Source organism: Electrophorus electricus, chromosome 10 (genome assembly GCF_013358815.1).
Source record: "Electrophorus electricus isolate fEleEle1 chromosome 10, fEleEle1.pri, whole genome shotgun sequence".
Lineage (NCBI taxonomy): Eukaryota > Metazoa > Chordata > Actinopteri > Gymnotiformes > Gymnotidae > Electrophorus > Electrophorus electricus.
In genome coordinates, this window is record NC_049544.1 from 5,629,828 (window position 1) to 5,648,123 (window position 18,296).

The 18,296-nt window shown below is 45.7% G+C and overlaps 1 protein-coding gene across 1 annotated transcript in view; it reads left to right on the forward strand.

The window, feature by feature from the left end:
• Positions 1-2,478: 2,478 nt before the first annotated feature.
• LOC113571162 (immunoglobulin superfamily DCC subclass member 3) overlaps positions 2,479-18,296 on the forward strand; it is a 19,279-nt gene continuing 3,461 nt past the window's right edge. Inside the window, exons 1-7 of the mRNA XM_026999964.2 lie at positions 2,479-2,647; positions 10,212-10,517; positions 11,089-11,233; positions 11,467-11,597; positions 11,746-11,883; positions 12,229-12,387; positions 18,093-18,258. Of these exons, the coding sequence (XP_026855765.2) occupies positions 2,599-2,647; positions 10,212-10,517; positions 11,089-11,233; positions 11,467-11,597; positions 11,746-11,883; positions 12,229-12,387; positions 18,093-18,258 (1,094 nt within the window). The 5' untranslated portion in view covers positions 2,479-2,598. The remainder of the gene's footprint in view (positions 2,648-10,211; positions 10,518-11,088; positions 11,234-11,466; positions 11,598-11,745; positions 11,884-12,228; positions 12,388-18,092; positions 18,259-18,296) is intronic.

The following is an 18,296-nucleotide window of genomic DNA, read 5'->3' on the forward strand; positions in this document are numbered from 1 at the left end:
ATTGTGTTTCAGTTGAAAGCAAGACAAGTTTATTTATGCAGTAGTTTTCACATGCAGAGGCAATTCAAAGTGCTTCACATAAAAGAATTAAATAGGTTTATTGTATCCTGAGATCTGTCAACCCAGGAAAGTTCTTAACTGTTCAGTTAAGACAGTTCAGTTCAGTTCTTATTCTTTGACTTTCCTAAATTCATTGCTGCCGATAGCAACAACCGACAATGCTCATAAGTGTGTCTAATGCAATGACCATTCGCATTAAAATGCCTTGCCAGTGGAAATGACAAATCCTTAATTTTAATTGTGTGAAGGTGCTCAACAAAACGATCAGCAAGCCTTCTCTTGGTGTCTCCACTGTAAACCTGATTACATCTCCGGCAAGTAATAAAATAGACAACTCCTGCAGTAATGCATGTGGAGAAATGGTTTATAATGAATGATCCTTTCATGCTGGTTATTTTGTTGGCTGTATTAGTACATTTACATATGGCATATCTAGAGGCTTCAGTCCCACAGTTCTTGTCCACACAGTTATTTCATGCTTTTGTGTTGTCTGTTAGGGATTAGTGAAATATCCTTAAAAATGACATGGTCTCTGCATTGCCCTGAAAGATTCTGAAGTGTCTAAGTGTAATGTGTTGTTTGTAGGATGATACGTCAGCACTAGAATTCTACAGATTTAATCATAGGTTGTTTACAGGTCAGTGCATCCTCTGTCTGAACAGGCAACACACAAGCAAAGGCATCATCTATGACTTCCTTTGGAAATCTACAATTATGAAAATATTCATATTTACAAAGTATTTCCATACTTTTCTGCAAATGGGCTTAATAGTGTAATAGTCTTAACAGCAGTGAGTAAGGGATTGAGTTTCTGCATTCCTTGCAATGTGAAAAGTTGTTTAGAACCCCATGGAATGAATGTTATTATTTAACAATCTATATTTTCTAATATAAACTGGTTCCTCCTAGAAATTCAGAAGCTCTTTGTTAAAACAGAATATGAAGATCCTTTGTCATATATATATATATATATATATATATATATATATATATATATATATATATATATATATATATATATATATATATATATATATATATGTGTGTGTGTGTGCTGGGGACAGCTCATGATTGATACATCTTAAAGATAAAGAAAGCCACTCAACTTTTTGGAGAACAGGAAAAGACTGCATTCAAATTGCTTGCGGTATTGTATATGTCATAAAAATAAAGTTGTGTGACACTTAATTTTTTTTATAACAATTAGACATTTGGAGTTTGGATTAGAATTTTACTGCCCTACATTCAGGGTGTTTGTTGAGAGGAATGATTGAAAATATTTCACAGACCTCTGAATGAGTGTTGCTACATTAAATAAAGGCCGTGGGTTATTACAGAGAGACAGAATGGAAGGGGGGTCTCTGACTGCTTCTTCGTGCTGTAGTGTAACGTATGGGACTGTGTGCCTCCGACCTCATCCTAATTAGATCCCCTTTTGCGCGTCTTTTAGGCGGAACAGAAGACCACCTAATGAAAAACACACTGCCGGCCTGTTGTTGTGCTTTAAGGGCCCTCGCATTGTGTGTGTAGTGGGCGCCCCGCTGCGTATGTTAATGCCTGTTAATTGGCTGCTCTGTCATGCTGTGCAGCACACAGCGCTCCAACAACAGCCATTGAGCCTCCGCCTCAGACAAGCAGCCTGGGCTACATCAGGTCGCCTCTACATATCCAGCATTCTGACTGAAGCTTGAGAAATACACGTGGCTTGTATGACTGGGTGCATCGTGCACTTCTTAAATATGAGTAGAAAATGTTTTTGAAGATCTTTTAATTAATTCGGTCAAATTATGACATTTCATTAAAGAACCAGTACTGCAGGAAGATGGTGCAGTTATCAATATAGCGTTTATCTGATAAGGTAAACTTTAGATTTGAATAACTTACATGCATTAAAGAAATGCTAAAAACATTTTCTACAATATGATTGCAGTTATAAGAAATTAACATTTTCTCTGTGCTCAGCTAGGACACTAGAATGCGGCCATTCCACATGACCACATGCATGATAATAGTTTTATTCGAGTCAGTCTATCAAATCCAACACAACGATCAAAAGCCAACATTGTTTTGTGGCTTGACTACAACTCTGCAGTGAGGCCCGTTAATACGCGCGCTGTCGGGGAGCATTCGGCGTGCACCGCCCCTTTGTCGCTCCCTGTACTTCCATTGGCTCGTTTACACGGAACGTCCTCTACCGGAGGGCTCCGCTGTGTCGGCGTGCCTTCGTTTGGCTCGGTGTCAGCGGAGCCCACGGCAACGCCGCGTTAATGAAGCTGACGGCGGAGCTGCACGCAATGGTCGAAGCGCGGCGCTCATTCTGAAAGCGAACGAGAACGGGCCGTACACTCTCAGCGGGCGCAGAACATTAAACTGGAGAAATGTTTTTCTAACTTTGCAGGTTCCCTTACCCACTGAAGAGGGATACACGTGCTGGAATATATGTGCTTTGGTTCTTTTTTTCTTCTTCTAAATTTAAACAAATGAAATTCAGGACTTCGGCAGTCTGAACTGACGCTCGTTACGGAATACTTCCAAACCATGAAAATGACCATTGTTTACCTGCTGCTTGCTTTGACCACACTGTCAGGTATATTGTCATATTTATTCATATTGTTATATTTCTTTGATTTTCATTAGAATAGTAAAAATATTAATACATTATGAGACTGATCGAAAAAGCTTTGTCATATGATTCTCAGTGGATATACATAAACCAGTCCAAATGTTCATTAATTTGAATGTTTTCATTAATTATTATTTGGTCTCTGTTTTTGAGTGACACCTGCTCTCTCTCTTTCTCTCTCTCTCTCTCTCTCTCTCTCTCTCTCTCTCTCTCTCTCTATCTATCTATCTATCTATCTATCTATCTAGCTATTTATCATGTGTTATTGTTGACGTCAAGTTCAAGTCTCATGTAGCCTTTCATTCACTCATAAAGTAGCGTTCCTATTATATATGTGTATATAACCTTCAGGCAACATTCTTCTGCTATATTTAAAATTCAACAACATCTTAACGTCACAGCTTAAGCATAAGGGTAATATTATTAATTAATCTAATAGTTTATGGGTCCTTTTGTTAGGGGCGTTTATTTGTGTCTTAGAGGTTTACATCCCAGTTGATGCTAGCGAGGTTATTTGCAAGAGTATGCTGCATTTCACGTTCTCCAGTGTGCTTCTCGTTAATCCTGTTAAGTTTTGCTGCAGCTGATGAGCGTTTGAGAACGAAAGGTTTCTTTATGCTTCCTTGATTTAATTTATATGTATGTTATAGATTCTTGCCAAGAACTTGTCCGCGCGTCGCCTTAGTTGCGCGACACGCGATTCAAGTGTGAAATTATAATACAAATAAAAGCGGGGATAATTTTTTTCTTTCTAAGGATCTAAAAACCAAGCTCATTATAGAGTATATGTAAATTAACCTTCTCGGAGACAGAGCTGTAATTAGAGATAATCTGTGTGCCCAGTAGGCCGTGCGTAATTGCGCACCTTTTTACAGCAGTGGGTCATTACTCTATAACTTTTTTCTTGCAGTCTGAATTGTTGGATTCTTGCTAATTAATGCCAAATGTTCATCAATATGAGATAATTAAGGGAGGTTCCATTAAATATTATGATTGAATATTAATGTGTATTTCTTTGTGCTGGAATCTTAAGAGTAATTTAATTGGCCATGGCTTCTTAAATGAATCTTAAAAATCAAGCTAATTTTCATGACAACTATTGATGTTTAGCTTGATTCAAAGTCTTAAAGTTATTCCATAATTCCTGATAGACTGTTGCTTTTAAAGACTCTAAAAGTATTGATTTTTTCTTCCAGAAAACTCCATTGTTTCAGGGATGTTTCATCATTTAAGTTATAAAACCTTCAATAATAATTTAAATTGAAGAGGACCAGTATTTTTAGCTTGGTCACAGAAATTCATTTAATATACATCTTTTTTTGAAGGTAGGTTTAAGTGGGGAAACAGCAAAAGCCTTTCTCTTATAGATGCGTATTTGTGTTTTAGAGTTCAGGCTGAATTTATGCATGGCATCCAGGATTTGGATTTAAAAGAGCAAGTTCATGGTCATGAGTGACAAGCAGACAGACAGACCTGGGTCAGACAGTCCCTCTGACCCTTAACCCTGACCCCTGTTCCAGCCCTATCACACCACAGCACCCTCATCTCCATAAGACTTGGAAAGGGTTAGGGAGGTAGGAGGCAGAGGGACAGGTAGAGCAGCGGATCTGATTGAGATCTTATTAAAGGGGGCTGTAATCTACACAGCTGCCCTAGACCAACACACAGACACACACACACACACACACACACACACACACACACACACACACACACTCACACACACACACACACTCACACACACACACACACACACAGACACACACACACACACACACACTCACACACATACACACACATACACACACACACACACACAGACACACACACACACACAGACACACACACACACACACACACACACGTGCGCACATGCGCACACATCTCACAGGCCCGATGAGGCTACTCTTAATCCAACAAGACTCCCCCCTGGTTCAGGGGGTTAATCCAAAAGATCCACACAGCATGCGTCTCCGGGCCAGTCCAGCAGCCTGTGTGTGTGTGTGTGTGTGTGTGTGTGTGTGTTTGTGTGTGTGTGCATTTGAGTGGGGAGGGGGGACATTGCTTCCATTCTCTCTGCCCTGCAGATCACCCACCCTGCTGCAACACACTCATGAGATGGAGCCGCTCCATGTTTACCAATTAGGGCCAAACTTAATTCAGTGCTGTGGGAACTGATTTGCTGCTGGGAATATGCATTAGGGGCAAACGCTGAGTCCTTTATCACAGAGAAGAACTGGAGGGAAAGGAGTTGCTTCATCATTTAGCAGGTCGTGCAGCACATTTTTGCCTGAAGATGGAGTCATTTCAGTTAGGCAGAAGTTCCAATATACCTCAGAATTGCTGCTATTGCACTCCATAATGCATGCACTGTTCTCTACGTTGTGATGAATACTGCTTAACCGCTTCACTGTACTAGAGAGATTTATATAAGTGCTTCTTGGTGATAGTGAGTATGGTATAGTGGTTTTTAATGCACACATCCCATTTGTAAGACAAGTGTCTTGTGTGTTCTGAGAGTGGCAGCCTTAAGCAGTATCAAGAGATCAGTGCAGAGTACATATTTTAACCCATTGTCATTGTAATGGAACCACGCCGTCCATGTCCACACAGGTGTCCAAGAATAAAGAGTATGTACGGTACATTTTACTGCTCACATCGGCCCTTAAAACTTTATGTCCACGGTCCATGTAGAGCCGGATTCACTCCCCCAGCACAGTGATATTTTTGACTGGGGTTAGTGTGACTAAGTGCGATGGATGAAATTTCTGGAACAGTTGGGTGGAGACCAGTGATCCTAATATGATGATTTTCGCTGTCCATTGCTTTTTGTGTGGTTCATATCTAGTAAGTGAAATGCTATTGCACTTGAAAAAGCATGACAGTCATCAAAGTCTTAATGGAAGATCTGTAGAGTCCATATCTACAGATTGGGTCAACTCTATAATAAGCTAATACCATTTCAATTACTCCAACTGTACCCACTCCCTCTAATTGTGTGTTAATTTAATTACCCTCCAACAAGTCCCAGGGGGTAGTAAGGAGGATGTAAGTGCATGTGCCGGAGGTAATTTGGCCAACACCTCAAACGGAATTGCACGTGTGTCTTATGCACACACATTCCCCCATTTGGCTTGCACCCATTAATGAGCATCCCTCGCTAAACAATGCGTATGAACTGTGAATTTGGGTGCCTGCACTGGCAGAAAAGGAGCATGAGTCTGCTCGCCAGAGAGAGGAGTTAACTCCCATTAAGGAGACAATAGGCCTGCCGTGGGCTCCCCGGCTCCTGCTGGGTGGAGACACTGAACTCCTCAGACGGAGTCTCTCTGTACCGAGCCATAGAGGCCGCGGCGCTGTGTCTGTCTGCCCCGAGACCGACGTAGGCTCGGGAGGCACCACCGCGGGTGAATGCGGCAGCAGGCTGTAGTGGCTCATTCTATGCATCAGACTATAAAACATTTACAGCAGGGGCCATAAAGGAAGATTTAATGACCCAGCACAATATACTGTATTTCACACTGTTTTAACTCCCCTGGGTTTGGTTCTGGCCCACCCTTTGTCTTCAGGCTTGCCTCACATCACTTCAGTAGGCCTACACAATACACATAAATGTTTTTCTTTTTGAGGTATATTCCCAGTTTTTCAAGGATAAGGTACTTTAACTTGACTTTTGGTATAATCCTGCTGTCATAACACCTGGGGCATTCTGGGTACTGTTGTGCATCTAATGTCTAGATCTATTTAAACAGTAACTGTTTAGCCTTTTAAAGCAGTTGACCTAAAGCATGACATTGAAAAACAAACAAACACAGCTTTGTGAATCAATCTTTGAATCTTTCTTCTAGTAGCCTGGGGGCCCAAAACTTTGCTTATGTCTTCCTTTACACATAGGCAGTGGCTCACAGAGCTTCAGAGAGATGTAGAGAAACATTTCAATTTAGATTTTTTTCAGCACAATTTCATTTGTCTGTCCGAGCCGCTGCAGACATTAAAAAGGCTACCAATAAGGGGATTTAGCCATGTTTGCCCTATCCGTGTTACCCTGGACCTATGTGTGTGTGTGTGTGTGTGTGTGTGTGTGTGTGTGTGTGTGTGTGTGTGTGTGTGTGTGTGTGTGTGTGTGTGTGCGCGTGCACGCAAGTGTGTTTGTTGGTGGTGGTGGGGGGATCAGAACGAAAAACAACCACAGTCACAAAGTGTGAAGTTCATGGCCAGCCTTTAGGACAATAAACTAAAGAAAGGGGTCTATACTTTGGTTTGGTTATCGAACACAAGCTGCTCCCTCTTCGTTGCCCCGCACCCACTCTCTCATGACCTTTAGGAGCTAGGGTCACCGTCTGCCCATGGGGGTGGGGGATGGCGGGGATCCCTCTGTTCAGGGTGAAACTCCAAAGTCCCCTGCTCGTTAATGACACCCAGATGGGAGGTGAATTTATCCCCAAACTCGCTCTCCCAGTCACACGCGGGGCCAGGAGGTCCAATAGCACTTTACGAGTGGAGATGGGCTCTCTATTGTGGGCGCGACAAATACAGATGGGGCCGTAAGCATAACTAAGTGGCTCTAATTTAACAAAGGCGCCATTGTTGCCGACACGATCACTGCATTCGGGAAAAGTTATACCAGCAATACAATTCAAATAAATAGTACAACTTATAAAATGCGTCCAAAAAATCTCTCTTTACATGTTCTAACAAAAACCTTATATTTTAGTCGATACCAAAATGAGTAGAGAGATGGTAAATTAGTCAGAGCCGTTGTGTTAAAATGGTACTAATTTGACTCAGAATCTTACTGCTGCCCTGGCTGTATCATGGTCGCGCAGCTTCTAAAGCCTTGGTAGAGGTAAAGCTCTTTAGATGCAAGCAGCTTACGTTCACTGCCTATAGAGACTCTCATGTCCAGGTGCTAGAGAAACTCTAGCAGGCAGCATGCATGAGAGCTCTGCCTAACCTCAGAAGCTGTGACAGAAATAAAATGCTTATTCTGTTTTCGTAGTCCGTTGCGATCCTCTCCAGCTAAAACCCAGCACGCGGCCTTGGCGGATGTGCACCACACTCTAGGTGGAAGCAGACGAGCTGGCTGCGTTTGTTAAGGAGGCCTTAATTTGCAGCACCACCGAGGCCAGAGGCACGCCACGAAGTGCAGCCGATTCACTCCCCAAGCTCTTTGTGTCATGCACACAGCAGGTGCTGGAGGAGAGCCAAGCGCCTGAGAGGCACGCGGAGCCCCGAAGCCATGGCCACAGCTCTGCGGTGACAGTGCGACGAAGACTTTGATGATGATAGCGATTTACCTGGCGCTGCCGCACAAGTGTGCTGGTTATAGCGTGCGGCGGCTCAGGGGTGGTTGCAGGCCGGCTTTACGCATATGAATGGAGATGAATGGAGATGAGGGGAGATTACCGAGATATGGACAAATGAAACCAGAAGCTGGGCTGGTACTGCAGAAGTAGGGGTGAGACGGTGATGTTGATGTTGATGTTGATGATGATGATGATGATAAAGATGATGAGGAAGATGAAGAGGGTCAGGCAGAGGTTCAATCTGGACGACTGCATCGTTAAAAGGGGTCAGCCGTCAGAGGAGACGAGAGGGGACAGGCTCTCAATTTTACAACTCGGCCTGTTCAAGTTCAAGTACATCTGGAGTGTTTTGTTGTGTTTTTAGGGGACAGCTGAGAGAGGGAGATTTCGGGGTGTGCCTTAGAGAAACACCCAGTGGTGGCACCCCAAATAAGATGGGGGAGAATTGGGGGGGTGGGGGGGGGGGGTGAGCGTGTCTGTGGCGGCGCAGGGACGGGGCGAGGTTTGAGTGATCGGGTGGCATGGGAAAGTCACCCCCAAGTTCAAGTGAAAAGGGGAAAACGCGGTGGGGGCAGGGAGAGAAGGCAGATGGTTCCACAGTGAAGGGTGGGGGTGGGTGGGTGGGGGGGTGTGGCGGGGCGGCGGAACTAGGGGGATGAGGGTGGAGGGGCAGTTATAATGTGGTGGGAGCGAAGACGGAGTGCTATCACTGGTCTACCCCCGAACCCCCAAACCATGCGACCCCATCCCCTTCTTCCTCCATCCCTCTCCCCACCACTTCTGCCATCGCTGCAGCTCTCGCTGCATGAATGGCTCCGCGCTATTGGACAGCATTGTGCGCCTGTTTTTGGGGTGATGGAGAGGGATTGTGGCGGGAGGGGGTGGGGGACACTAACAGAGCCATCAATCAGACTGGGGAAAGTCAAGTGCAAGTTCAGATGAGATGAATAGCCTGGAGCAGTCCCTCTTCAGCCAGTCTTTGGCCCCTCCTGCGCTGTTGTTCCCAACTTTCTCATGCGAACACCCCACAGACGCCAGAGGGAATGAAGCTGTCATCGGGGCACTCTGAGGTTGCCAGATAGGGACAGCAGCGTCCCCTGCGTATTGGACAGTAATGGTTTTGGAATTACAGGGCTATAAGATATGGGAACTCACCCTGCATCACTGATGCCATCTAGCTCATACGATAATATAGTGCGAGCTACAACCGCTTGATTTCCCCTCTTTCCGCTTCTTTTACTGGTTTATATACCTTGACTGTAACTTGGCAACCTGTTCAATGATATTCATTGCAAGCAAAGCCTCTTAATGTGCCACCGCACAAATTTTAATCGATATGTATGCACTGATCTGAAAATTCTGGACAAAGTGTACTAGAAAACATGTCCATATCCTGTATGTGAGATGGATTAAATACTGATGCAAATTTACTTCTGTTTAACTGGTGCTAAAAAAGAAGCATTCCACTCCCCCTGCAATGAGGGATATGGGATGACTTTACATGGGCTAAATAATTATTCATTGTATTGACACTACTTACAGAATCTGACAAATCCCAGCATCACACTCCTACCCAAATGGTGTTTGTAAGGAATTCTTTCAGTCTGCTACCTCAACAATTTACTGAATGTCTTTAATACAGTACGTGTCATAGTTCGCTCGTTACCTCGCGGCAGATAAACGAGCAGTGATGTCAGCGTTGATGTTAAAGCACGCTCTCTGAGCCATTACAGGAGTAGGAGGTGTCGCTCTCTCCCTGGCCCTCGTTTTCAGCGTGCCCTTTCCGGGATTTACAGCTCCATAAAGTTGGGTCTGCGCGAACAGGCCCACCCAGAGACGAAGCCTCTAACCTCCACACTGACTAGCTAACTCCCACCGTAGTGTGGCTGACTTCCGTAAAAACTGGAAAAATGAGCGACCCTCACACAGTGAAATGTCCGATGTCACCTGTTTAATGATGTCATCTTTTCTCCATCAGCTCACCGCCATGCTCCATGATGTGCCATATTTGTAATTATCATCCTCATCTTCATCATTACCTCCATCATCATCTTCACCGTGAAGGAGTCTTATCGTTCTCCACCCTCTTCATCTCAACATTTGCAGGACATCTTCCTCTTTGTCTTCATCGTGATATTTGTAAGCATCTGTCGGCCGTTTCAGATCGATAGGTAAGGTGAGCTTTACGCCATATGATCATTCAGCTCTACTTTCCGCCTCAGGTTTGGGCGGAGCTTCCGAGCTGGCCTTCATCAAGGAGCCCAGCGATGTCATTGCTGTGCGGGATCGCCCCTTGATGTTGGACTGTGAGGTGGAGGGGGAGGGGCCTATCACTATTACGTGGAGGCGGAATGGCATGCCCATCACTACGGGCACCAGGATGGCCGTGCTGGACAGCGGCATGCTCCTGATCCGGAATTTCCAGAAGCGGCGCGAGAGCAACGAGACGGACGCGGGAGAGTACGAGTGTGCGGTGCGCAACCGCTATGGCATGCTGGTCAGCCGCAAGGCGCGGGTGCAGCTGGCATGTGAGTGGCCCTCTGTGGAAATGCTTCAGCCAAGGATTCAGTACCTCTTCATTTCTGTTACAAAGGGCGTCACTTTTTATGGGGTTTCCTGGGGTCTGACCACTTGGCTGAATCGGTCTTGTACATTTGTGCTTGCCAAATGGAATGCGAAAGATAGCTTTACACTTTCGGTACTGGAATGTATGGGAAGCTAAGCTGTGCTTTGTTCTCCTGGCCTTATTGTGGTTAATGCTTTACAGCACTGTAATGCAATAGATTTCACCTAGAGACCCTTTAATACCTGATAACCCCTCTTTCTGCTACCTCGCTCCCTCTCTCGTTTCCTTTCGCTCGGACTGACCTCTCTGGCTCTGTTGGGTCCCCCATTAGGCCAGAGGTTACCATGGGTACCACTCTCCCTCTGAAAGCTCTGCCTCCATTATTGATCCTCAGGTCTCCTGGTGTTAGTTTGCCAGTGGAAAACCACTCAAAGCAGCTTTTACTGCATGTTTCAAGGGAGGATACGGAGAAGGTGGATCCTTGAAGATATGTCATGTTTGTTTTTGTTTTCTGTTTTTATTGCTTCTCTCAGCGCTTGCCAAGTTTCACACTCACCCCGAGTCCATGGCCGTGGACGAGGGTGGGGTGGCACGTCTGCACTGTGCTGTTAATGGAATTCCTGAGGCGACCATCACCTGGGAGAGGAACAGGACCACACTCAGCACAGATGAGGACAGGTTAAACACACTTATGCACACTGCCCTTATACCTCCTATATCGGTCCTCCTGGATGCAGACAATTATGAATACACTCATCCCACACACCAACAACACACACAAACTGCATTACACATCTTCTGTCTCCTGAATATAGACCACCAATTATAACCAGACACACTAAAATACCAATTAATATGCTGCTCAAGTATAAGATAACTGTTTTATGGTGATGATGTCTCTTTCTCTTTAGGTACACTCTGCTGCCTAATGGTATTCTGCAGATCACTGGTGTTTGTCATGCAGACAGCGGACTGTATCGCTGCGTGGCCAGAAACATTGCGAACACACGTTACAGTAACGAGGCCCAACTCACTGTCACTGGTGAGACCAGCAACAATACTAACTTGTATATCTGACACCTACACATCAGAACACGTCTTAGCCATTGGTGACATTGCAGTCCTCTTTCAGCCATTCTGTTCCCCTCTCCTCCCTCATGCCTTCCCTTACCCTCGCTCTCTTTTCACAGTGGCGACTCCTCGTGCCTATAAGGAGCCTGTGATTCTCTCTGGTCCTCAGAATCTCACTATCAACATCCATCAAACGGCCATCTTGGAGTGTATCGCTACGGGCAACCCACGGCCCATTGTATCCTGGAGTCGGCTGGGTAAGGGTAACATTTTTGTCTTCACTCTTCCTGCCGCACAAATACTTAGGCTACCGGGAAGACTCCAAAGCCGGAGGGAACGTCTTTATCTGCTAGAGAGGTATTGCAAACCTGTTGCATAGTATGATGGTTGAGTTATGGAGTATCTGTCCTCCATAACGACTTGATCTGCAGTGTTTTATTGTGGGGTGGACCTGTGGTGATATGCTGTAGAGTGGACAGCATGGTGGACCGTATGTGGGGACATATCTGTCACAGTATGCAAGAATCTGTGATCGTGTTGGCTTTTTATAATTCATTCAAGTCTCCTCTCTTTCACTTCCTGTGTATGTGTGTGTCTCCCAGATGGACGCTCTATTGGCGTAGAGGGCATCCAAGTATTGGGCACGGGTAATCTGATCATCTCAGACGTCTCCCTGCAGCACTCTGGGGTGTATGTGTGCTCAGCCAACAGACCAGGTACCAGGATGAGACGTACAGCCCTGGGTCGCCTGGTGGTGCAAGGTAAGGATAGCATGCCAGCCTTGTATCTCCACCTTTTGCCCAGTATCTCAAGGCTCAGGGTCAGTGGAGGAGAGTAACCAAAAATTGTACTCTAGTTGAAGTATCGTTATTTAAAATTAATAATTACTCAAGTAGAAGTACAAGCATTCTGATTATTACTTAAGTAAGAAAGTATATAGTACAAAGACTACTCAAGTAGTGAGTTATTGTTATTATCATCGGTCATTTAATAATCAAAACTAAAAAGACAGCCTGAATTGGACCTAACACAAAAGAAGGGTGCGGTCAGTTTTGTGCCAATAGCAAAAAGTTTTGATTTGTTAGCTAGTTAGTCAGTTAACTTAATAACCTATACCATGTGTTATAGTTAACTAGTTACATGAGCTTTTTTAATATCGCTTAGATGTTTACATGAGCGTAACAAGCATCACAGTGGATTTGGTGATTCATTTGTGATTAGCACAATTTGTGGAAACACTATGGGGTTTTGTCGAAGGCTTTTCTGTTTTGTAATTTGGTAGCGTTAGCTAGCCACTGTTTTTCTGTAATGTGTCATGTTGTCAAATTACAGCATTTAATATTGATACATACCAATCAAAATGATTTAAAATATAACGTCAGGAATGTAGATGAATACACCTATTCCTCACACAGCCAGCATCCGCTAAGTTTTATTAATGCCCGCGTTATCCACAATTAGCCAACGAAACATAAAATCTTACGTGTTTTTGGTATCGGTTAAGAAACTATCTTTCGTGTTCATAAAACCGAACCTTATCAGTTGGATTCTCCTATCTCCACTAAAAGCACTGAGCATAACATGGATGTTAAATCGTCTCAAATCATTTGCAGCCTAAGCCAGTGAACGAAGTGTCTCTGTGCCTTTTAGCCGTGTTGCACGGAACAACTAAGTCTACAGTACAGCGGTAACCTTGGCCATTCCAGTGTACCGTTTTCCTCAGATGTGGATAGGCTTTCCAACACAATGGCTTCCCATTACTTCTTTTATGTAGGAGAACACAACCACTGAGATGAACGGTAGCACTTCTGAGGTTTGAATCACCCACATTCACCACAAGTGAATAAACCCTTTCGTATGCGGTTCTACATGTAGTTAGTTACGTTTAGAGTTCGAATGTTTTGTCAATGCAATGACAATTAAATTAGTGCACTGAAATTAGAGTGCAGTGCCCAGCAGTGTAACAGAGTAACAGTGCCTGAAGGATGTGGATGGTGTTGGTTGGATAGAAAAGCTTGTTATGGAGCTCACTTCTCTGATGGCACTGGGGATAGAAGCTGTTTGTTAGCCTTTATGTACATGTCCTGATGGACCCATAGCGCTTTCCAGAGGGTAGTATGGTGAGGAGGTTGTGGTCTCTGAGAGTGTTTGTGGTCTGGCTCAGACATTGTGTGCTGTAGATATCCTACAGCACAGGCAGCTGTGTGCTGTAGATCCTCCCGTCTGATTTGATGCATCTCTGGAGAGCCTTTATGAGACAGCATGGATTTCATTCCCTTTTTAGAAATGGGTCAGTGAACTACTGTTAGCTAGGTGTTTGCTAATCTCCCATTACCGGAGGCACTTGTGAGCTCTAGACACTTGCCCCATGGAGCCTGGCCATGAAACAAAATTGGCTCTTGGCAAACCTGATTGGTTCTGCGTGTCCGTCCCTACAACCAAAACATTCAGCAATCTGTTAATTCTTTGCACTTGTGAATATATACACATACATATGCCCACCTACCCAACACACACACACACACACACGCAATGATGTGTGTGTGTGTGAGGATAAATGAAAGAAGGTTGATGCTTTTGGGCAGACTAGATTAACCGGGCCCGGGCCTGGCCATGACCTCCGGGCTCACACCCTTCCCCCTACTAACTCTGACCCCCTGCACAGATGCACAGACGCACACACACACACACGCACACACACACACACACACACACACACACACACAAACAGACACGCGCTCAACTCATAATGAAAGAGTAGGGCTCCAGCTGGATTCTGATAATGGGCTATATGCCACTCCACTGTGTATTACCCTCCCTGCCTCCAACACTGGGGTCCCTTAAACACTGCAGTCAGACAGCATTAGAATGATCGTAATGCTCATACAACACCACCGCATCTGAATGGCTGTGACTGTATAGAACTGCTGGACTGAACCGGCTACTATACTCACAGGGTCATGATTCAGTGAACCTACTGATGATGTTTATAATGAAAGTACACTTTGGTCAATTCCATGATATCTTCCAAGGCTAAACATACAGTAAAGGGGAGACAGCGCATCCTTTGTGATAGAGGCCACCCACCTTTATACGCTGAGCTCACTCAATCAGTTCCTCCCTCTATCACTGTCTTTCCATCAGAGGTGCTTGGTGAAGCTGCTTAATCCATTCATCCATTGATCCGGTATAGGGACAAAGAAACCTGACACCTAGATTTAAGCGGAGGGCTCTATGCGCACACCTCTTCCTCCTGGCTGTGCTGTCTCTGGCTTCTACTTGTATTTTTTCCTATTATGCTATTTGTGTTCCCAGTCAGACACATGCCATATGCAGCCAGGCAAACTAGAACAGTTTGGTAGATAACGACATTTAAAGCACTTTAAAAGTGTATTATTGAAGGTTGTGCCTAAAGCTGTGTCTAAACTCCATGGGTTTTGTAAGTTTTGTAAGGTTGTCTCAAAAAGCTTTAATATCCTAAACTTTTTACCCCACATTAAGAGCATCTTGTTTTAACGTCACAGAAACCGACATAATGACATTTTGACCTGCAACAGTATGGCGCACACACAGCGTAATCTCTGTTCCCTGTTCACATTAAACTAAACTGATTTGAAGATTCTTATTTCCATTTCCTTTTTAAAAGTTCATAGTTTACAGTTGCATCCCAGTCATCTGTGTCCATTTCAGGCATTTGTGTGAACGCGTAGCCATGTTTCATGTGTAGTATAAAACGCAGTGTTGGTGCTGCATAGATGGATGCAGAGGTACTGATGCAGGTGCTGCATGTAAGCGCAGTTTAAACTGGTTGTCCGGTCCTCTCGTCCATCCCATCATGCCATCTGCTTGCGGTTCCCAGGCTGCTGCTCTTCTCCTGACCCCTGTACTTGAGCTTGAGCAGCTCCTGCGCGTCCTGCTTCCTCCAGGCTCATGTAGGTGGGGTTCGCATATGATGGGAGTATGGAAATGAGAGTTAGTCACACGCTGGCCTGCGCTGGCCCGCGTCGGCCCGCGTCGACCTCGTCTGCCCTCTCCCCTGGGCTGGGCCCGTCTGACGTTGTCTGCGACAGAGCTGGGCGTATGTGGCTCGTGCTGCCTGAGACAATAGGTGACCGTCTGTGGAGAAAGAAAGAACGAGACAGAGAAATGTGGTAATCTGTCAGCCTGGTTAAGACTGCAAAGAAAATAAAAGTTAGATAATGCAACAGATCAGATTTGTCTCATACATTTAAAAATGATTTTTCATTCATTTCACAGATAGAGACACAAATACAATGGTTTGAAAACTGTTAGAATGACATTTATAATAAAGATGATAAAACATTTCAATTGGTCCACCTGAATGTTTTCTATGAATCATTTTGGCATATAACAAAAGCTAATTAAATAAGTGAACAATTTCTCTGTGATTTCTCAGTGCAAAGTGATTTCTAATACTATACCACTATATGTAGGATAGGTATCCATAAACAGAAACTTAGGTAAAGATCTAGGATGTAGGATTATGTCGGATTTTCGGGGTTTTTTGGGTGAGAGGGAAAGAATAAGGCATAAGTGCCGAGCCAGGGTCCAAGCGAAAAGGTGGAGCACTGCTGGAACCAGACAATGAGAGCACCGAAGAATAGCAGAGGGGAGGGCGGGGCGGGGCGGGGCCGAATAAATGTGTCTCAGTGAAGAATCACCTCTCACCTCTGACCCCTGACCCTATCCCAGCAGGCCCCTAAGAAATGGTGCATGTTAAGGATGGGGGTGGGAGTGTGTGTGGGTGGGTGTGATGGGGGCTGGTGCTCTGGTGCAAGAGGCAGTGACGCTCAGCTGGGTCGTGTGGGGCTCCGGGCCGGAGGTGCTGGCGAGGTGGGGTGGGGTGGGGGGGTGTCCCGCGGGGACGGCTGGTGCTCCTGGTCTTCGGGGATGTGCAGGCAGCAGGCAGGCCACCAGCAGCACAGAGACACGCACATGGACGGTTTAGACGGGCGAGCCAGCCGAGCGGGTCCGCCGGGTTTGCACGGTGGCTCTCTGTCCAACTCGCTCCGCTTTGCCTGCGCTGCGCTGCCCTTCAACAAATCTCCCATTCAAGCTTCGTCCACAAAAGCAGACGGGCCGAAAGGGGTGTCTGTGCAGCACAGTAACGAGGCTCACACACCATCCAGTGCGTCTGTTTGCCAAGCACTCAGCTCTTCAGAGTTAATGCTCTTTCTTAAATACTAGTGTGAAGAGCTCTTTGGGCCACTGGGCAAGATTGATAGGATGGATTTATTACAAGAATACCCCACCACCGCCACACACACACACTCCATGCTGCCATTAAAATGAGCTCTGAACACACATACACACACTGGACTCAGTGTATTCTTTGCACTTCAACCGAGGTTAGTGCATGTACAGCTAGTTGAGTGGGTCCCTATTCACATACACAATAAGCTTTGGGAGGAGAAACGGAAAAACGGCACATCTCACCCTCTCTCTCCTTCTTTCATCCTCCCTCTCTCACCCCCTCACTGCCTCTCTCACCCCCTCACCCCCTCTCTCACTCTCTCACTCCCTCACTCCTTCTCTCACCCCTCACTCCCTCTCTCACTCCCTCTCTCACCCCCTCACTCCCTCACTCCCTTTCTCACCCTCTCTCACTCTCTCACTCCCTCACTCCCTCTCTCACCCCCTCTCTCACTCCCTCACTCCCTCTCTCACCCTCTCACTCCCTCACTCCCTCTCTCACCCCCTCTCTCACCCCCTCACTCCCTCTCTCACTCCCTCTCTCTTCTCCTCTCTTTCTTTCTCTCGGTGCACTGTGTAAAAACACTCCTGCCTTTCCGACAGCCATCGTGCAGTAAAACAAATGTATGCATGTGTGTGTGTTTGCATTTTGCTGTTTTCACCAACATTTTGCTGGAATATTCCGAACGTGCATTGAAATTGAACTACTCTCTGACCTCACTAAAACAGATTTGGCCCTCGGGGGGGGGGGGGGGGGGGGGGGGGGGGGGGTCTGAGAGAGAGACTCGGAGAGACATGAACCCCATCCTGCCAGTGATTAATGGCTGCTTCCCCCACCCCCACACTTCCAGCTGACCCGTCAAGTCCTGACAGGGCTCGGAGACCCGGCGGGTCCGTCCTGGTCCACCAGGCTGTGAGAGGCTGGAGTTCAGGGCCGTGGCGTCTGACAGCTGCGGCTCTCACCCTTAGCACAGACATCAGAGGGGCAGTGTTGCTGCCAGTTTTTACCGTCTAAACTGGCCAATGGAAAATTTGTTCTTGGATGTAGAAATTGATGTACCTTTTTAATGTAACAAAGGGCCAAAGGTAATTTAAGGCAACAAAGGGCCAAATGTCATGTCTGTATGGGCTGTTAGGATCAGTGACAGTAGTGCTGAGAAGGCTGTTCTGGTCAGGCAGTGAGTTTAAACCTTCCCTGAAGAACAAAACTGCCCTGACACGCATTAAGAAATAACCTCTCTCTCATTCCCAGCTCCCCCAGAGTTTCTGCAGTGGCCGCAGTCTGTATCTAAACCAATAGGGGGCAGTGCAGTGTTTACCTGCCAGGCTCAGGGAGTTCCAGAGCCTCACCTCATCTGGCTGAAGAATGGCAAGATCCTCACCCCAGGAGACAACGTCAAACTCACCAACAACAACAGGTAACCGCTCACGTCCATTTACACACACCCCATCCCAT